Below are 22,378 nucleotides of genomic sequence, written 5' to 3'. Positions count from 1 at the left end.
GACAACTGGTCATCTACACCTGCGTAGCTGATTATAATAGACAGGAACGTGCCGTATACAGAAATAGGAAAAAATTAAATTATATTTTACCATTTAATTAACTAGTGTTGTACTTTTATTTTCAGGAGCTTACGAAAAAACACAATCGTTGTAAAGGCATTGTTTATGAAAGAATGTTCATGTATTATTGTATTTATTTCATTACATGATAGCACTATTATTTGATTATGATCATGAACAAAATTACATTAGGTATACACATATTAGAAATCTGAATTGTATGTATATTGGATAATCTATTTGTATAAAAATTAATTTCAGTTCAACATATATAGCAGTTTTGATGTTCGAATAGGTACACTGTAGCTTATAATCGATCTTTTCGAGGCATATAACAGTTTTGTAAACAATGATCTTCGTTTATTTTCATTATTATTACATAAAAAAAATGGAGTTTTCGTACATCGTCTGTTCATTTATACAGCATGCTATATTTTTAGCAATTCACGTATGTATAAAAACAGATAATTCTCTTTCGATAGTTTATACATTGACTGCTTTAAATCATTATGTTCAAATGTTTGGCTACAAGCGATAAAATGGTGATACCACATTTGGCTTAGCAAAAATAAGATATATATACCCTGAGGCAGTTTTATATAATTCACGAGTGAGAGTATACGTGTAAATTTTAAAGTGATCTAGAGTATTCAATTTTTTTTTATTATTAAAGCCGGAATTCGATGCTTAAGAAATGTTAAGGAAAAATAAACGCAGTTCAATTATATCATAATTTGTTCGAAAAATCAATGATGAGAGAGCCTTTTAATTCAATGAACAAAACCTATATTAGCACTTGGCACAAGTGGATTACAGATTGCCCTACACAAGCGTATTGTTTTATGGATAATATTTACAATAATAGCGCTTATTTTGACACTTATATTACAAAATGATATTACATTCATGGCTTGGCCTTTCTTTATGCGTTGTAATATTAGGTAGAAGATTTAATTTAATAATTATTTTCAATTTTTTTCATCTGAAATTTTCAAACGCTTAAATTAGTGAGTATTTTATTATGATACATTCTTTAATTGCAAGTGGTATGAACAGAATTTTTCTTAAAAGTTTTCATCTTTCTGCTATAGCAAGAATGCTTTCCAAGAACCATTTTTATACATTGTTAAATAAATAATTCATCACATACACACATTTCTGAAATGATTCATACGGAATCTCTTATCATACACCATCAGTTCATGTACGTTTGATATATAATGTGAACTTGACATAATCAGTCATACTCAGATAAAAGAGCATAGTTCAATAAAGCCTTGATTATACCTACATAGAATAGGTAGTTGTTGTTTCCAATTAAAACATTACGAAAATTTACTGTCGTTTTAGACTTTAAGGAAATAATTAATTTTAACAACATTATTCAAAAGATAGCTTTTTCCAATTCTAATTTTTTTAAAGTGCTGATTGAAATTACATGCTACTTTTATAAATGGCTCTTTTGAATATAATCGTAAACACGTACGTGCGTCTATCAACTTTTTTGTTTTGTACATATACTATTTCAAAATTCAAGATTTCCAATCACAGACTGCCGAGAAGTGAAAATATGGCTTCATCTTACGCCTGTCTTATAATTCTCACAAATATTGTTCCCCCGTTCAGAAATAGTTGTTTTGCATTTCATTCGATGATACAAAATCAATGCTTTCTATGTGATAATTTGTTTTAATATAAATTATCATTTTATATCTGTGGATAAAAACCTATTCCATTAAATTTTTTATCGAATAACGCACGAAAAGAAATATGAAGTGGTATCAGGCATATATTTGTATAGAGTGTATATCGAAAATCTTTTGACAATATTTCTCTGACAAAACATTTTTATAGCATAAAAATACGTTTTATCTCAAGTTTCACCATGTAATTCAATAAATATTTCTCATATTTTTCCTCCTATCCTAATGACTTAATTGTATACTTTCTTTCCGTAGCCACACAGTATTTCTTCAATATTTGAACTCTACGAACTATTCTAAGCTTTCTTTTGTAAACCGATTGTACTTTTCATTTCATTTGTTGTACTTTCAATTTCACCATATTCTTTCATAAAATGTAAGTACTTATTTTATTAATGCCCATTAATACCTGCTTAACGTCCGTCCGTATATCCTCAATAATGGTACATAGTATATTCTGAAAGTCACATCACAAATCATTCGACATATTAGATATCAAACACATTATTGAAGTGTGAGGTAGATAAAAAATTTATTAAGTTCAATGCTAAACTATCATTGGTAAGTAATTCGTTTTACACTAACCATTGTAAAAAATTATAATACAATTATTTTGATATGAAAGCGAATAGCAATAAGTAAAGAAAATCTAAAATTCTAAAGGTTCGCAAATCCTACATAGTTACAATAGTAGTAAAAGAGTAATAATTACTTTTGAAATTATCAATACATTTGATTTATCATTATTAGAACTAGTCGTTTACATCATTATTCCTTTGATCAAAAGTGAGATTGGAAGTATAAAACGATATATCCTATATTACATTATACTCTCGCATCGCTCGGCGTTTTATAGAGTATATAGAACCAGCATGTGGAACCATGAGCTGGAAATGGAGTTTATGGCGCATATGATTTTGTTTTAAATTTGACAAACGCACAAACACGGCTATTGAGTGTTTTTATCGAGTTTCACGAAAAATTGTAATTATTTATATAATACATATTTGGTGTTCGTGATAAGCGAAACCGAGCCTTCCCAGTTTACCCATTTCAATAATGTTTGCGTAGAATCTCGTAAGATCATTCTCCTGTTTGATTACGATATGTACAGATCAACAAAGACAACGTAACAAGTCTAAATATCAATAATTCAAGTTGCATCACAACGAAATCTTTAAATAACGGTGATGCGTAGATGAAAGCCGCTGCGAACGACACGAATCATTGGGCGGAATTCACTCGCGCGTTGGCATTAAAACAAAGCGAGTCTGGAAAACGCGTCACGCTCGGCCTTGAACGCATCGTGAAAACAACCCGTGCTAAATTCAGTATACACATCACTGAATTTAATGATCTTTCGCTGGAATCTTGATATACGAGCGATTAGTCTCGCTTAAGCTCCAAGTGCCTATTCAATTTGCGATCTCGAACAAAAAGAAATGGAAAAAGACGGACGAGAGAAGAGTTGTTTTACAATGAATAAAAAGTGAAGAGCTTTAATTCTATAAAAGTCACAGAGGTGAGCCGACTAGTCTTTTTGTACGATGATCTTTGATTAGGAAACGAAAAGGAATCGTTAGACTAGTAAGAAAAGCAATACTTGTATCGCAATAACATTCCTTATAACCGAAAACAAATAACAAATCTTTGGCAATACGTTAGCATCTGATACTAACTGAACAGTAAAATATGTCATCTACACATGAGAAATGCAAACTCGAGAAACACGGACATCGATGAGATTTGTTAATCGTGTTTTTGAAACACTTTCGTACAATCACACCCTGACGCCAAGTCCCGTTTCGGTTTTAATATCTGCGACGACGGTAATGTCGAAAGTAGGCGTACAAACCTCCGTAGGCGTAGGTGTAGCCAGAGGTGCCAGTCTCGAATCTTTGCAAATGACCGGTCGTACTTGTGGTCTACTCCGATGTATAGTAGGTTCAAGTCTCAAAATCGCGCACAATCTTTCATTCTGCTCCCTCGTCCGAAACATCGATTCGGTGGATTTGCTTTGCAATTCGAGTTGTACCTCGCGTTGGAAAGCTGCTGGTCGCCCCACAAGATTCGCACTCGAAGACGAGCAACGATTCTTTGGCACTGGAATTATTTGTTCGGGCTCGTCAGCTTCGAACGAAGTGAAGATGTTCTCGGAATCGGGAGCACTGAAGAATGATTCGCGCAGAGATGAGCTCAAAGCGTCGGAGCACATGAATGGTTCAAGGCAAGAGGTCAGATCGTTGAGATCACTGCCACTAGTGTTAGTGCAGGTTTGGAAATTGTTGACGGAATAAGAGGAAGGAAAGCGTGGATGTTCCATTACGTTCGACAGGATCTCTTGACTGCGGGACGACTCGGACCATTTGGAATCGGACGGGCGACGTGAACTAAACCTCGTCGAGTCGTGTTCTGGAAAGATAGAATCCGTCAATCTCTCCCTCAAACCGCAACGCGACAGAAGATCCGACAGCTCTTGCGGATTAACAACGCCATTCTCCTGCCGTTGACTATAATCTTCGATGTTCAGGAGAACCGACGGAATCACCGGATCCGAATATCTCACAGGGCTCTTGAGGTTTCGTTCGAATGGCTGCGTTCGTACAGGAGTAGTCGGGTTATGGTTGGAACACTCTTCCTCCTTCAAAGAGTCCAGTGGTAGAGGATCTATAGGACTTGGCGGTTCCGAGTGAATGGTCGGCACTATTAGAGTATCCATCAATCTTGACGGTTCCAGTAATCTCGTATGATACGTCGCTGGAAGCGTGTTGATAGACTCCGAGTGATTCAACAGATCCAGGTTCCATTTTGCTTGAACGATCGACTCTGTTTTTATTGGTCTCATCGCGGACGGTTGCTCGTGATTGAACAGACTAGCCAGTCGATTAGGCGTAATAGTCAACTGTTTTGTCGAAGATCGGAGCTTAGGACTACTTTTCAAACTGGATCTAGTGCCATCGGGAGTTGGTAATGATGCGTAACTCGTCTGTTGAAACCTAAGTTCTAAGCTCGGACTTGGCGAATCGGCGAATCTGTTGTTGAATCGTTGTCGCGCACGTGCCCAGCTGAACGACCTTCTGTGATTCTCAACGCGTTGATGATGCTGGGCGTAACTCTTGACGTACCTAGTGTCGAGATTGTGCACCGAGTATCTGTGGTCGTCAGCGGATGTTCTGCTCGTAGGAATGAATCGCATATTCATCTCCGACTCGACGATTTTGTTTTTGATATTGGAGTCGGATACCGACGCCAATGTTGTACTTTTTCTTTCGTAGGTCTGCTGGCAATCGATGAATTTTCTCGATTCGTTGTCAGGGGTATCGGCATTCAATTGTGGATCGGACATGGTATTCAGATGCATCGAACCTTTTCTCGCCACTGTTGCCACGCAGTCAATTTTGAGATTCTGATACGACACGAATCGACTGCCATTTTTGCCGACTGTTTTTCGGTGATTTAGTCTTCGCAGATGACGAATCTTGCTGAAAGTCGGATCGAGCAAGTACTTGAGATTTTTGATTTTGTCGATATTGTGATTAGAGTCGATCATGTGATTTCTGTATACGATGTACTTAGGATCGAGCATTTTCGTCAAATCATGTATATTTTCCTCGATGACGTCGCTGTGTCTGATACTCTCCGATGACGAGGCACGATCCATTTTTTCCGGCGAGATGTCTAGATTTTTACTCGACATCTCGAGGCAACGCCGACTCGCGTAGACAATGCTCTGGTGTTGTCTCGCGGCGAAACAGTCCTCGACGGGTGGCCTACGTTCCTCGAGACTGTTGTTCACCTCAGCTAGCTCTAAATTCGTGTTGGAGCCTCGGCGCGCGGGCGAGCAGCCGTAGCGACTTGGTGTCACGCCGAAGCGAGAAACGATGTCTTCGGCTATCTTACCGGCGGCGATGCGTATCTCGCCGTGGTGAAACGCGTATATCCATGGATTTGCGCCACTGTGAGCGAGAATCGGAAGGCCCAGCCAGATTGTGCAATCCGAGATGATATTCGTGCCGCAGAAGAAGTCCAGCAGCATGCAGGTCTGTAACGATAAGTCAATCGAATTTATATTCGCTCGCTAGATGAATGTTGATTGAAAAATTTTATGAAAATTACGCAACGTTTACTTCAGAAACAGATTCTTCAATTTACTGCGCTCTCGAATTGAACGTTATTCAATCGTAGAGATTGTTTGAATCATAAAAAGCGGCAGCTGTTAATTAACAAGCGTTTCTTGTCTTACGAAATGAAAAATGTTCTCGCAAAAACAATTCACTTGGAAATATAGCAAATTTCAAAACTGTTTTATAATGTTGCATAAAATGAACATAGCGGCTAAGAAGAAGATAAAACGTATAAATAAAATAAGTATTTGTTTCTCATTTCAGTATAATTATAGTTTCCAAATTAAGGTGGCTGCACCAGGAGGACAGGCCGTATCGTATCGTGGCACCCTTGTGAGTTTCATAAATCTGAAAACTTTATTCAAAGTAGTTCTATATTTGACTACTCCTTCAAAAAGCAACGAATTTATGCTTGATAGTGAAAAAATAACGAAACAAAATTTTTTTATGTTACTACTTTCACGATTTCGTCTCTAAAACGCGACCACTTGTCGTATTTTTCTTCTATATTTATTTATCAGTTCAATGACTATTACTTTTCTTTTCAGATATTAATTTAGTAATTGTATTGGACAACATTATAATTTTTAGAAAGAATCTGTCATTTATTATTCAAATTATTAGCGAAAATGTGAACACGCGATCCTTCCCTCCGACCGATCTTACCTATATATAAAGACTCAACTTTGACAATCGTTTCTGTTTATTTAGATCGATATATTTATTTTTACGGAATCTAAAAGTTCGTGCAAAATATTGTCTAAATAAAATTGTTCGTTCGACTCTGTCGTACGATAAAATTTGATGGAGCCACCTGAAATCTGTAGTCAGAGTCCCAAAGTTTCGCAGCTTCACGGGTCTCGGCAAAGTTATGGAACATTGACACCTCGAGGTAGAAGAGAAAAAAAGTCTAGACGCGATAAAGGATTCAGCAGTTCAACAAAAGAAAAGCAAAGAGCGAGCGTGTCGGCAGACTAAAAGCTCGAACAGTTTAATAAGAATTGACAGAGGGACTCATCCGCATACCTGAGCGGTGAGAGAGGGAAGTGATCCAAGAGAGCGTGCAAGCGAGAAAATGCGAATAAAGTGCTTTTTCTTCGTTCTGTGTTTTCACAGGAGAGAAGAGGATAAAAGGAAAGGAAGGCTCTTTGGGCCGTCTGCGCGATTAGGAAAGTTGGCCGTCGCCCGGCCACTTGGCAACTTTGCGCGCGGGGATTCGAGAGAAGCACAGGGAGATGCTTAGCTTGCTCGTCGGGCGAGGAAAACTTCATTACACTACAACTTCTTCGAGGGAGCTACACCAAATGTTTCGTTTTCTCGCTCGCTCGAGTCGCTCATTTACATTCAGAGTGTTGCTAATCTAACGTTTTTGATGTACTATTTCACGTCCGTGTCGGCGTGTGAGTAAGACATTGAAAGAAGTATTTTTATGTTAACTTAAGACGGCAATTTTGTGGTATTTTAGGTATTCAGTTGAGAAACAAAGCTCGTGAGAGAAAAGAATAGAAATATCGATCGAAGGAAGAATGGAATTAGTTGCGCATTCGACACTGGGAAAGAGAGAGAGAGAGAGAGAGAGAGAGAGAGAGAGAGAGAGAGAGAGAGAGAGAATGCAATGCTGCGAAATCAGAAATTGTTGTCGCGTACTTGTCGAGTCGGAAATTCCAAGTTCGCCGTCAAGAGCGTTTATTACGTCGAGTTATCGATTGTCGCAATCAGTCAGAATAGAAATTGCTTCACTATCGAGTGTGTGCTTAAATTGTTCGATAGATTTGTCAAGTAACTTTCACACTTATTTTAGATTTTACGCTTAAATAGATCATGCTAATTATCTTGCAAGCATTTCACTGATATAAAGGAATTTGTGTTTGTCGAACTTTGCCGATACACGATAGATAGCGATTTCGATAACTTTCGTTGCAAGGAGAGCGAAATATTGGACAAAGGTCTTGATCATTCGAGCTTAGATTCTTTAAAGTGTTAATACAATAAAAGAAGTAAAAAGAATAAATTGCAAATGAATTACCTGAAACGGAAGCCAAAGTATGAAGAATGCGCCAACGGTAACTGCGAGTGTTTGTCCATAACGCGGCAGCGCCATGGTTTGCGTCTGATTGCGAAAGGACAATTCGACCGTGTAAATGGCACGGGCGTGAGCTCGTGCCACGAAATACACGTACATGTAGCAGCCAAGCAGTATGAAAGCGCTCGGCGCCCATACCATCGCGAACAGGATGACGCGCATTGGTGGCATTATCACTCCGCTGAACCGACAGCTGCCACTGTAAGAACATTAGAGTCTCCTGTTATTGAAATGTTTTTTTTCGGCTTTTCTTCGACGTGGCGTGCGGGGAACACACACCCACACGCATACAAGTGGATGATATCAGTGTTTGATCAACCAAAACCCCGTCCGCGTTTACACTGGTACTTAGATTTTTTTTTTTTTCGTCTTTTTGCGTTTCGATCCATAACACGCTGACCGAGAGAAAGTACGATTTTCGTCGACAAAGTATACGTGGGATCGAGAGAACGTAAATACACGTCCCGTACCTACAGTGTATACGAAACCATCCCGGCTATAAATAATCGTCTATTGTATACGGACCAGCAGACGGTGACGCGATATTACAACGCGCGATTCCACGCTCGCAGACATCATTTTGTCGCATTTTCGGATTCATTTATCCGGCTGAGGTGTCGCGTGAATCACTCCGGGGCTCCCTGATTTTCGCGTTGATCGCGACTGCCATTCTCGCGAAATCCATGTCTTGGGATATTGCACGTGCGTATTTGCCGAATGCATAATATCAGATGTCGAAAAAAAAAATCTTCATTTGCGTTAGATGCAAATTTTAATTAAATTTGTTAAACGAGTTGTGAAATTAGTATACTCGAGTAGCTTTAATTTATAACCGCTCATTCGTTTCCAGGAGCGAGGTAATTAAGTTTTTTCGTTTTTATTACATTTTTATTAGCTCTCTTTCTCTGGCATAATTTTCTGAAAACGCCACTCAAATTCATTCTTAATTAAATTCCTCGTAACTCATGCCGATAACAATAATAAATTTTAGCGTCGTATCGAGTGTAAAAACAGCGGGCTTTATAATTGCTATTTTCCAAGAGACTTCACTCGTGACCTTTTCTCTGATCGCAAACAGCACAGGCGCGATTTGTGCGTTTGGCATATTGATCGGCATTATCGGGCCACGTGTGGCCGCGAAATTTTGGCGATGATCGCCGCGGCGAGCTGGAAAATTGAAAAAAACAAGCTCTTTCGGCGCGAGCGCTGATATACAGGCCCCACATCTCGCGCACGCCAAAATCCGATAATCCATGCGTCGTGTCGCGAGAAGCCATCAGACGCGTAAGCTTCGTGTGCGCTAAATGATTTGAAAAAAGCTTGGCTCTTTGTTCCCCGACTTTTTTTCCAGTTAAAAGCTTACGACATGACTGTATCGGCATTCACTGAACTACGAAGCTTTTGGTGTCTATTCGTGGAACGTAAACGCGACAACGATGGCTTTTATTCTGTTTTTAATACTTACATGTCAATGTCTAATAAATTGTTATCATTTCATTAAATGACTTTTTCTTCGAGTACAGGCGTCGCTCGAGAATATTTATACTCGGACAAAGAAGCGAAAGACAAAAGGGTTGACTTGGGTTAACCCCCTGCAGAAGCTCTTTGGCTTTATGAGACCATTCTTTGCAATAAAGGTACGAGTGCACATAAGTAGCCAGTGAATGTGACTTATCCCAGGTACTTCGCAAGTCACAAACTTTAGCCTCTCTCGTCCCAACGAAATGAAAAAGTTTACGAACGTAGTAACGACTAATAGACGATAATAAAACTGACCAGTGCAATATTAATTTGAGATATAGCGCTGCTGAAAATTTTAATTAAACTTGCCAAAAGCAATGCACGAGCGAGAGAGACTTGTTACCATACATCCTTATTATGCCATTTGAACTGGTACAATACCCGGAGCAACAAACATCACGCCATTCAATCAGCCCTTCTTACGCTTCATTATTTTGTCTTCTAACAGAAGCCGAAATTTTACGGGAGCCCCATGTTTGCGCATATTACGCGAGACGCAAGATGTGCGTAGACGTAAATGTCACATCAAATTTTCAGGTTTATGAAAACGGAGAGCTTGCGCTGTTGAACAACGTGCATATATGCGTTATGTTTATTATTGTTATTTTTAGAAGCAATATTCTAGAATTTTTTTAGCTCTAACGATCATGGCGTACAAATTAACAATTCCAAATTCAAAAACATTGTATAAGAATGCTTCCTTACCGGTGTAACTATAGGTTGGAAAGGTGTGCCAGAATATTTATACAGATACGTATATTTCGTTGTCAGAAAGAAATTGGTCGATAAAACATAAGCAGGCTCGCTGAGATGCGACGATAAAGCGTCCAAGTAGCATTGTCAACCGATATCCCAACGGATAAAACCTGCTGCACGTTATGGGACTCCGTTTACGCACGTCTGACACGAGGTCTCGGCAGTCAACCGTAATAAAGGTATATACGCATGCATTGCGACAACGATCTTATTGAATTTACCCGAGGTTTACGGGCTCGATCGTCTTAAAAGAGCCGCCCACGACTAATGCAACTAATAAGCTCCTCGTTCGATCATCTTCTTCCGTGTCCGAGTGAAAGTTCCTATAGGTTATTACTGACTAATTCAATTGTCACGATGAGGGGTTCGGGTTCTTTTATGACGATTTATTCGATTATAAGGAATTCACAATCTACGGTCGAACTAAAACATGTTTTTAAATTTTAGCGTGAGTAGCTGCGTAATTGACAAAGTATCACAGCAATTTTATTTATAAGCAAATAGAGTAACAAGTTTACGAGAAGCTAACTGTATAGCAATATCAAGGGCAAATTAAAATGAGATGAGCGATATAATTCGAAACTGCGAGTTATACCAAGTTTTCTTAGCCCTTCATACATCTTCGACGAATTCATGTAATTATCAAAGTTTCGTTCGCGTAGCAAGCTCATTGTACTTATGCTCGCGTCGTTCGCTTTGACTCACATATGATCCGATGCATAGCTGAATGCAGAACTGTCACGAGATCAAAATTTTGTTCCACCCGAATACGATGGAATTAACTAAATGCATCTGCGTACGAGTTGTACAAAGTGTCTACGTATTGACCACTTAATTAACCAAGTTTATTGAGCTTTGCTTCGCTCAAGTAAAAGGCAATAATCGCCGTAATTTCAAAATCTCCGTTGCAGAAAGAATTTTTTCAGGCACTGCGCGGAGCTGTCATACAAGCCGCTATATTTGAAGTACGTGACCCCGCGTACGAAGACGACAGCGTTCGATTGCATACGCTGAATAGTCGTTTTGTAGCTTACCACGCGTATATCTTTATCGTCGCAGCCTCCCTTTCACATAATCGTTCTCTCAGGTGCATTAGCCGCGCGACGCTTTCACGAACAAATGCTCCCCATTTCTCACGTGATCGCGACGTTTTCCTTTCTACTACGTCGTAAGGATTTTTTACTTTTGTAACATTGACTTTGTAAAAGTTGCATTTTACGTTCTATCGGCCTTTCTCGAATATTTAGCGTAACTTTTAGATCGGAACCCAACCCTTGAAGTTCTTCATATCCATTACGCAATTGCATTGTTCAATCTAAGTAACTTTTTTTAGCGTCAGTTGCAAAGTGTTTCATAGCATCGCGTAGTTTATCCAACATTTTTCATTTTGTTGAGAGTAAAAGTAATCAAGCTATATGACTGATGGAAATGAAATTGAGCGATTTTATTCCCCTTAGTTTCTGCTCAACGTTTTAAGTGCAAATTGAAGGTATGAAAGTGCCCCTTAACTGGAGAAAGTTGCCGAATCATTCGCGCTTGAAATCGAATGTCCTAATGAACGTAACGAACCAATCGAAGTTTGTCTGTAAAAAAGTGCAACTCACCTGTAGGTCTGGCTAGTGTCGGAGAATCTAGCATATACGAGAGGCGACAATCCCACAGCGATGGCATAAATCCAGAAGCTCACGATGTACTTCTCGATGCTGCTGTGAGTGATGATGTTCTTGTATCTGAGCGGTTGTGCGAGCGAAGTGGTTCGATCGGCGGCAATGGCGACGGTGACGAGTACACTGACGCTACAAAGTGCTATGAGGGCGCAGTAAGGTAACACGCAGAAACCAGCGATGGCAGCTACCGGTCTCGTGTTGGTCGCCTCCGATCGATTCGCAAGCTCAAGGTACGTACCGAACGGCATGAACACGCCGACCTGTTGAATGCAATGTTTGTTTTTAATCATTGCGTGTGTGTGCGTTTGCAGCCGAGGGGAAAGATGATGTTGTTTGCTGATGGCAATTCAGTCTTTTCATTAATACGAGATGTGTATGCGTTTGACGTGACCTCGCTATGTGGACTGTTATAATACCGTGTTTCTGCTGATGCTGGGTTATTTTACGAGAATGCGAGTTTACATGACTCTTGGTGCTTTGTTTACTTCAGGCACCTTGGCTTGCTATTGTTTCGAGGCAATTTTTTTTACGGAATTTATAATGCTTGCAAAGCGAATTGTTTGATTTTTTTTTTTGAAATGTCGATATTTCAATATTCCTATCGAAAACGTTATCGAATTAGAACCAGACGCTACTTCGAATTCTCTTCACCACCATTTAAAAATTACAATGCAAGTACGTATCATCTTAAAAATGAATTATCTTGTTGCAAATTCCGACCGTACACGGCATATAGAACGAGATTCAAAAATGGAACAAAGTGTATAGAGCAGAACCCCAGCAAAGCGACTCGATTAGAGAACTGTTCGCTCGGGAGCGGTGCTCAGTAAGACGCGATTGCTGAACGTGCCGACCAATTTGCCATGTGTGCGCTCACCGAAAAGTCGCTGACGGCAAGCGACACGAGGAGGTAGTTGGAAGCAGTCCTGAGTCTTTTGTATTTGTAGAACGCGGCGAGGATGATGGAATTGCAGCCGACCGTCAGCAACGAGAGCACGAGCACGATTATTCCAGCGAGTACCACCGCCACAGGGCCAAGCTCGAGTGGCGCACGACTCGCTTCCACGACGCGCGTCACACTTGGCAGCAGCGTGCTCGTCACGCTCACCTCGCCAGACATTGTCATTCGCCACGCTCCTGCAACAGACACGTCGATATCGGATTAGTCGCAGCTGGCGTTCAACGCTTGATCACGTCTAAATCATTTGTTTATCTGTGCGAGGATTCTGCCGACGCTACTTCCGCTGTATTGAGATAAGGCCTAGAATGGATTATTGCATCAATTATTCCGACAACTGATGACGCAAAGAGCAGCTGTGGTGTTTATTTAATTTAAGTTGTTGCGCTGCTATCTACACTGAACGTTCATACTATTGTGCAGTATCGAAGGATAATTTTGAAAAACATTTGAGATTTCGCAAGCTTCTCAAAGGGGCATTCATATCGCGAACACTTTTGCTTGTTTCGCCTAGAAAAAGACCACGGTGGGCGTTTACATTCGCGAGAGCGCCAGTTCATCTCGGCAAAGAGCATCTAGCAATCGTCAGCAATCAGCTGGGAGCTGATGTAAGAAAAATGAAGATGCTTCACATACTGACCGTGCTACGTTGATTGCAGGCTTAAGTCAGGTTTTGCTCGTGTGAACGCCGCGACGACATGTCGTCGCCGATGCGCCTCGAAAGCTCAGCTCGACGTCTGTCTTCCGCTGCTTCTCCTTCCTTCAGTTTGCGGCTAATTCGATCACACGGTGACGCCAATCGACAGCTACATCGTTCTGCAATTACAATTTCTCGATCAGAGTTTGCTTGGGGTCGAAGAGTTAAGGGCGCCTCTGCGTGTGTGCGAGCGCCGTGTTAATTTACTAGCGACGAGGCAAAGTTTTGCACGCGCGCATAGCAATCTACATCACTAAAACTGGCTGCTGATTAAAACTAAGAAAGATGTATATACGCGTCGGAATGTAGGTCATGTTGCGAGAGAAAGCGTGCTGCTGCTGCGATCTTGAGCAAGAGGAAGAACTGTGTTTACAGTGGAAATTACTTTCACTCTCGACCGTGCGCATTATTATTCCAATCGGAAATTTAACAGTTTTCAAGATAGCTTTGCGTAAACTTCTTTCACATCACTTTATTCGGCATTGAATTCGAAGCGAGAATTTACAAGATTTTTTTAATCTTTCTCGTCCGGATACACACTGAAATGGTTAAACTTGTTTTTTAGTCGATATACCGTTTTATTCAGCACGAAAAAAAAAAAAAATATATATATATGTAAAAATCAGTCGAATCTATTATTTCAAACTCATACTGAAATATGCAAAGGGAGCTGACTGAGCCGTAAAAAATTCATTCGAATAAGTAGCTTCCAAGTCACGAACGGAGAGAACGATCGCGGGCTCTAGCACATATTTAGACACGTGCGAGGAATCATCATTTCTCATCGGTCATGCCGATAGCCTGCGTGCATGGTGTTCAAAAGACACCGAAATAGCCGCAGCAAAGCTTGATCACGCGCGCCTCGTGAAACATCGCGTCAATTTGGAATTAGAAGGATCTATTATATCTGCGCGAAAATCCTGGTCGCTTATATCGTCAACATTATCGTTCTCACGCGCGCGGTGTGCGTGACCTACATTTGGAAAGCTATATCAGATTACAAACGCGGTTTCTCTCTCTCTCTCTCTCTCTCTCTCTCTCTCTCTCTCTCGGATGTCCCATCGCTCTTCGTACGTACTCGTATACTCACGCGAGCTTGTCGAGACTTGGTCTTGACATCACTAGCAGAAGCCATCATCTCGATACTCAACCAATTTATTATTAGACAATTGGATAAGGAATGACTCTGACCTTCCTTGTCTCGATTACAGCGGTACTGTTTGAATTGGTTTTTTGGACTGCCTGAAACAGAAATAAACGATAGATGATTCGTTCCCGCTGATATTCTACAGAGCGCCTGACCATTTCGGAATTATTCTACTTGGGATGTACATGGGGTTGCACATTGCGCGGATGGCATTCGAAATGCTCGCGCGTTTTTATGCGTACAAATTATAGCTCAGCTATTTCAAGTTCATTAGAATGTAAACGGACCGATTGTTTCGGCAAACTTTGCGCTCGTATTCTCGCGTTGCTTCGAGAACGCTCCCACGCTATTCTTTCACGTATATACAGCGTAATAATGTATTATAGTGATGTTATACAGGCATTCTGTAAACTATGGAGTATCGACGTTTCGCTTGACGGGATGTAGAAAACGCATTCAGCCAAATATCGTACGTTATGATGATCCGTTTTCGGTTTGAATATTGAATAAGGATGTTTCATTATTGCAAAAGTATTGCGTATGCACAGCAAACGAAGAATATCCAATGCAACGACGATTCATTTCTGTTAATTGAATATAATAAATAAAGCTGAAAAAAATAGTCCGGCGTTTGAGCGGAGAACATCGGCATTTGGAAAGTTATTGAGTATTTAATAGCCCAACCCAAGCCTAGTCTCGCCTCATTCGTTTAACGTCGAAAACTCAGGCAGACAATTCGTCGCTGTTTGCAGGTCAATTACCGCGGGCACGCGTCGCTTCTCGTCGCTGCTCGCTCGCAAGCGGCAAACTCGAAAATAGCTTAGGCACAGTATGCATAGGGTCCTACAACGAAGAGACGCGAAAGAGCATTTCCACGAGAAATTCGCGTCGCGCTATAAGGTGATATGCCCTAGCTAGGGTGCGCATTAGCCAAATGCTCCCGCCGGCGGCCAAATACAAGCATCGTGTTATGAGCGCCCAGCGTCTCCACGGCTCGAGCTAGACTTCAGCTCGCGTTTCGCGCATACGCGCGCGATGGAAATTTTGCGCTTGGCGGGATGCTCCGAGGAATATAATTGCCCTCGCTTCAGTGTACTCGGTGCTCGGGCTTTTGTTTGTAGCGTATGAATAAGCTATGGTGAGAGTTATTTTGTCTTTGTTGAGGGGTTTGTCACCGCTGGAACGTCACTTTTTATCACCTTTTTCTTTGCACCCGCACGCTTTGTATATCGGTAAATGTTCTTTCATCTCGTTTCGCAAGAATTCTCTTGCATACGCGTATTTTGCAGATGTACTAATTTATTGCTTTTGCCTCGTTTCATTTTCGCTCTCCCCAGAAAGAGATTCTTTTATTGCAACGCCATCTTATAAGAGGATTCCTCGACCTACCATATCAAAGCTTTTTGTTTTCATATACTTGTTGCCAGAGAATAAACCTCACAACTATCGAAGATTCACACAGACATGCATATGTGGAACTATGGTAGTGCATATTTTCGTTTTTTATATTAAAAATAATGACGTCTTCTATGATTACTTTAAAATAAAAAGCACATAATATCCAGTCTGTTGGCTCGTTGCGAGCATTTAACACTTTACATGCACGCTTGAATTAATCATATATACTCATGCTTCACTCTACGCTGTGCAGTCAATTGCTGTATGCCAATTGTAATTGGCATAAATCAGCCACAACAAAATCGTATTTACACTGTTAGACAGCCATTTCACGACACAGCAGACGTAACCCTAACAAAAGTCATCCATTTCGCTTTGAAATAACATTAAGCCATATTATTTCTTTTTTCGCAATCTTATTTAGAGCATAAAAATCGGATCAGAGTCGCGGCAGAAAGAAAAGTCCCCAGCGTGAAATAAAACGTACAACGTCCGGGAGGAGGCTAGGCGAGATCCTAAGCAAGCTCGTCCCGGAAAAAGAGCTTTTTCCTACGGTGTCACCCGGGCGATGCAGGTGCGCATATCGGGGAGCTGAGTACGATGACATCGCGGCCCACTTTTCTCGGACACTCACTTTTTTCTCCTGTACACGGCGGATTAGAGACGACCCTGTACAGTCGCAGCACTGCAATTTGCTACTACGCCATCAAGCGATTAACGTTAGTACGAACTCACCGTCATTATTCTTTTATTTTCTTTGTTTTTTATTCGTGTGAAGCTTGGACGGGTCATTTATCAAACGACGGTACGGCTGTCTTGTCACCACGCGAGATTCCGATCAGAATGTATAATCACGTTGCGAATTCATCGATTATTAATTAAAAGGCTAATGACGACGTCGATGTGCGCTCAAGGTTGTATCGATTTCTCTCGATTAAATGCGGAATCGGAAAATTAATTGTGCGAAACACGTATGTCGGGGGATTGATGACGTGTTAATTCAGCAGTGCGTCCGTGGCTGCACGTACGTGGTTGCGCATTTTATGCGCGAGAAGAACGTACTCGAAATGCGACGCGTACGCGCGTATCGAGAAAAAGCTGAATCCCTATTTCGTTTTTACCGCGACGCATCGAATGTACGAGTCTTCGACGTGGGAGAGAAAAAGAAAGCGAACGAAACCCTCTGTGCGCGGCGCGCATATCCAGCTCGCGGTCGAAATGCATTTTTCAAACTCGAGCAATAATTCGCTGCAGCGGCGAACGTCGAGAATCCACTTGTTCTATTTTCCTGTTACCTTGAAAAAATACTAATGCACGTTTCGCTGAGCCGACTTCGCAAATTAACTTCGTGTGCCGCATGTAGGATTCGGCTGTTGTTACGTGGGGCGTGAATTTGGTACGATGCGTCCCCGTGGTAGCCTTGTGTAGCATGTTAAAGCCTTAGTATTCGCTTTTCTGAAAATATTTTCACTCGTATTTGAGGCACTGCGAGAACTCCAATTAATAACCGCATGTCCGTAGCTCTTATTTTGCCTAGGCTTTGCATACACGCACATGGATGGCCAATCAATGGCGTTGGAATTTACTGTTCATCCTTGCAATATATACTTTTATTTTGATTTTCTGAAAGACAACTTGACGCTAGGGAATGCCAAGCTATAATTGATTTCCAAGTCTTTTTGAACGTTAGAATTGCTGAAAGTGCAACTCGCTGAAAGAATGCACGAGAGAATACTTACAAAGAAAAGGACTGATCGAACCAAGTAATTCCCCCTACAAAAGAACGGATACGAAGACAAAAAGATAATATCTTTTTATACCATGGTCACTCGGTAATGTACGTACCATTGAGAGAAAGAGAGAGAAAGCAAAGAAGTACGATGGCAAGTCGAGGAGTTTCAACAAAAAATATGGCACATATACAACACGAAAGCTCTTGTACAGAAAAATTTATATTAACGTTTTACCCGAATGCTTATGATATAATTAACTAATAACTGATTAACTTTTAGAAATAAATTCTCTAAACTGCTACAGATCCATTTGAGCAATCTTTCTCTTATCGAACTAAGGAGCAATGAATTATTTTATACTAAATCATAAGCGCGACACACGTACTTGTTAGATTTGTTTACCATAGAGGTATTAAATATTGTAATCCAAATTTTACATAGCATGGTGATATTTACATCGCAAGGAATATTTATATGCAAAAAATTGTGTGCGTGCGAGAGATTATATTCAGAGATCACAGTGATTGTTACTTTGTTATATTCTCAGTCTCAAACGGCGCAAATTTGTTTATTTCTTTGATTTGCAATCGTTGAACGCTACGTATATTATGCCTATATTGGTTTTATAACAATTCCTTTATTTTATTGCATCCGATTGTCGCTTTATATTGTTTTCAATATTATAAATACGTAACAGCTCAGAAAATTTACGTTTATATTTTTTGCTTTTCTATGTCTAACGCATACATTTTCATAACCGATGACATATTTATCATTTATTGGGTGTTCAGACAATGCAGAAATGGTATTTATACCGCCATGTTTCGACAATCCTTTGTTTACTATCACTACACTTATGAAATTTTCAATTGTTAGAAGCATTAAAACGTGTACAAAAAAAGGCGAAAAAATGTTTTGACTTTGACTATGAACTGCCGCTGTGCGGTATCCTCGTGGTTGACCTGCAACCAGATGGCGTCGACATGCCCGCGAACGGTAGGATACGCATTTGTTGTATGTATGAACTTGATAGCGACCCGCACACTCTGTACGTTTGTTATAACGACCGTCGAGCTTTACTTCACACAAGTCCAGGCGGTAATATTGGAACGAAATGCTTCTACTTTTGCCAACCTCTTTTCATCTCTGACTCCTGCTCCGAACCTGGCTACGCTTGCTAATAACGCTCAGCCGAAGCCATGATATGTAAATTTTGAATTGTGATTTTTAGCATTTTTATGGTAAATAAATCTAACAAGTAGACTTATGCCGCACTGATAATTTAGAAGCAAGCTATTGAGCTTTGCATTCATTGATCTTTAGATTGATTAGAAAAATTAATTACATTTCTAAAACCTCTCATTTCTGAATAAAAATATATTGCTCAAAAGGATCTGCAGCAGTATAGAGAATTAATTTCTGAAAACTATTCAATGATTAATCAATCAATTTCATTCAATCATGGGTAGGTTTTTGATATTTAAGAAAGGAGAAAAAACCTCCAAAGAGGTTTATTGTCACAATAAACCGATGTAGAGCAGATCATTACAATTTGCGTGAATCCCTAAGCAGAATAAAAGTTGTAACAAATCCTTTATGCGATTGTAATGAATTCCCCGAAAACCTTAATCACCTTATATGGCAATGCCACCTGTATAATGACGAAAGAATAAAATTGTATGAAAACCTCAGAAAATTGAATATACAACTACCATCACGAATAGAAGATATAATAGCACAACCAAATATTAAAGCTTGTAAATATGTCTTTATATTTCTCAAAAAATGTAACAAATATGTTTAGAGACGAGAAAAAAATAAATTGTCCTCAAGACACTAATTAGAAAACAAATAAGTACATAAATGTAAAATATATACCATATAGTTCATAAGCTTGTGTATATACAAAGACAACAACAAAACCAATGTAATGCAGATGTAAACCTCTTACGAGGTCTAAAATGCTTAATAAAAAAAAAAAAAAAAAGAAAGGAGAAAAAGAATCAAAGTATTTCTCTTTCTCTGAATCCTATTGCGTATACTTTATTATGCGATACGCGAGCTAAGGCGATATTTGGTTTAAAACAATTTCGACGCTTACGGAATTCTCATTGTTTATCAAATATACACACTGCTGGGTTCATAGTAAATAATCGATAAGCTTGCGTATACCTTTTCGAGCTTCACATAGGTATATTTGAAAAATTTGTCACAAATCGACGGAATAAGAAAATCACTTACACATAAATTTTACGATTTTGTAAGCCGACTTGCTTTATAAAATATATTGTTGGAAATGTATCCACCTTTACTTTTTCAAACCATAAAAAAGTAATCTCTTGATGAAGTGTCAAGGTTCGCCGAACATTCACCTTTACTTCTGTCTGTTCGTCTTCTTTATTCTTTAAGCGCACGATTAAGACGCGAGAATTCCACACGGAGGATTGAACACAGTTTTACAGGAGAGGAGATCCCTATACGTATTCGGTATTCTTAATTCACGACTGCCGGGCGCTGCTATACGTTGCATTATTTAAGCCTGGGTGGGAGGAGTAGTGGAAAATTTCTCGACTTTTCGTTCAAACTACACTTTCTTCCTTCTTCGCGCTCTCTTGGAGATACTACACGCGAGAATATTTTTAGCGCATTATATTTCAGAATGTGGTCAATTTATTATCATAATGCTTATAAACAAATTTATATTCATTCCCTCGACATCATAGAAAAGAAGGACGACAGCTTTACGCTCGTTATAAAATTTTATTAAAATTATAAACAGGTCAGATGTAGTGGGAAAATGTCGTTATACTAAAGTATTTTTGCAGCTTACCGGCGGCGGTCTATCATGGATTAAAAATGGTCACTTTGGGCTGTAGGAAAATCGTGACATAAATCTATAATGGAATTTTCATGTTGGTACTATATTATTAATAAAATCAGCTTGAACTTGATATTCTATGCCAAAGCATATTATTAAATAGAAAATATTTAATAAAAAATTTCCCGTGCATATTTCGTTGATGGAAAAGTTCTGAAAAGCAACAACGTTGCGGCTGACCAAAGCGGGGCATATTCACTTGCAGAACGCGCGCGTGGCTGCCACCGAGGAAACGCCGCAAGTCGATGTACTGAACTTGTGTACAAAGCCAGCGCAGCATTTTCTTTGTGCATGTATGCGCTTTGTAAGTAATTCGTGTATACGCTAACTATTAAGCCAACTGTTATTGAATTGATCATAAGCATGGTTCGAAAACCAGCTGAAACTAATTGTTGTTGAATATAATATTTGGAATACTTTGGAGCACTAGTCTCAAGAAGGTAACGAAGGTATTAGTTAAAGGAGATATGCAGCTACTTATAGGTAAAACATTGCTGCTTTACGAACTTAAGGTTCTCGTGGGTTTGATGACGAAAATAAAATGTTCGTTTATCAAGGTTTTGCGACGCTTGTCTTTGGTATATAACGCATGTCCAGATTATCACTATCGCACGCGCATCGGTTAGTTCTGTCTCGAAGCTAACCAACTTTGGATTTCATTCCGTTTATCTTTTTCTCATAGTTTTAGCCTAAAATAGAGTAAATTTGCAACGAATTTCAAACAGTTAAGTTGTGCTAGCATCCCTTGCACGGTAATTCAGGGTAGAGCTAGTGGCAACTCATAACTCTCATCTCGGTAAAATCATATTCTCTGAAAATTCGCGCGTATAGGCCAAGTCATCACAGCGGTGGACACAAAGTTGAAGCAACAACGTGGCTGCCAGCAGCAGATTCATATATATCAGCGGCGATTCCCTTTTGCTGTGCGCTGTACCCGTGAGAATTCTGAATAATTAAGATATATCGCTCTCGCACTCGACAGAGAGAGTGAGAGAGAGAGAGAGAGAGAGTGATGGGAAGGGGGGAGAACTGATTGGTGGCGAGACATGAATATGCAGCATCGGGCGGCGGTGACGGCCAACTCATGCATCGATAATTTATCCACCCCTAGCATGGAAATACGGCAGAAACTGCAACTCATTTGGCTCATCCGCCCATTGGGATTATTTCATCTCAACGTTAACTTTCATCAAATACGAAGGATCATTTCTCGGCATTATATAGATATATGCAAACTCGCCACGGCATAACGTCAGGTTTGACCTCTATGTAAGGATCCCACGCAGAGTCTTTTTTTGCTTCTCACTTCCTTATTATGCAGTACCGTTCGCTTTTCTTCTTTCCTTCCTTCGATGTGCATCATCGATTTTTTATTGAAAGCCGATGAAGGCGTTTGCCGCATTTCCTCACTCGCGTTTCGAAGGAACGAAGGTATTTTACAATTGCAGTTTCAGCTACAGCGGTGGTTCCTTGAACGAAATATATTGTTTCGTATGTGTAAATAAATCTTTGGATCTTCGATTTCATCAGTTATGTGAGTGCACTTATGCAATCCGAGACCGCCTAGATACTAAACCATCAATCATTACCAAAATCGATCTAACGTCGCGAGCGCCGAGCTTGTCGATGTTAAATATTTATAAAGTATATCCG

The 22,378-nt window shown here is 39.9% G+C and overlaps 1 protein-coding gene across 1 annotated transcript in view; it reads right to left on the bottom strand.

Moving 5' to 3' along the window:
- Positions 1 to 38: 38 nt before the first annotated feature.
- The window catches only part of LOC131663435 (uncharacterized), a 63,278-nt gene continuing 40,938 nt past the window's right edge, over positions 39 to 22,378 (bottom strand). Inside the window, exons 3-8 of the mRNA XM_058933844.1 lie at positions 14,660 to 14,811; positions 13,513 to 13,688; positions 12,792 to 13,051; positions 11,852 to 12,174; positions 7,914 to 8,169; positions 39 to 5,805 (exon numbers count right to left, since the gene is read on the bottom strand). Coding sequence (XP_058789827.1) covers positions 3,544 to 5,805; positions 7,914 to 8,169; positions 11,852 to 12,174; positions 12,792 to 13,040 — 3,090 coding nt within the window. The 5' untranslated portion in view covers positions 13,041 to 13,051; positions 13,513 to 13,688; positions 14,660 to 14,811 and the 3' untranslated portion in view covers positions 39 to 3,543. The remainder of the gene's footprint in view (positions 5,806 to 7,913; positions 8,170 to 11,851; positions 12,175 to 12,791; positions 13,052 to 13,512; positions 13,689 to 14,659; positions 14,812 to 22,378) is intronic.

This window comes from Phymastichus coffea, unplaced genomic scaffold, assembly GCF_024137745.1.
Source record: "Phymastichus coffea isolate CEN01 unplaced genomic scaffold, Cenicafe_Pcof_1.1 PCOF00036, whole genome shotgun sequence".
Lineage (NCBI taxonomy): Eukaryota > Metazoa > Arthropoda > Insecta > Hymenoptera > Eulophidae > Phymastichus > Phymastichus coffea.
This window is presented reverse-complemented; position numbering and strand designations above follow the sequence as displayed.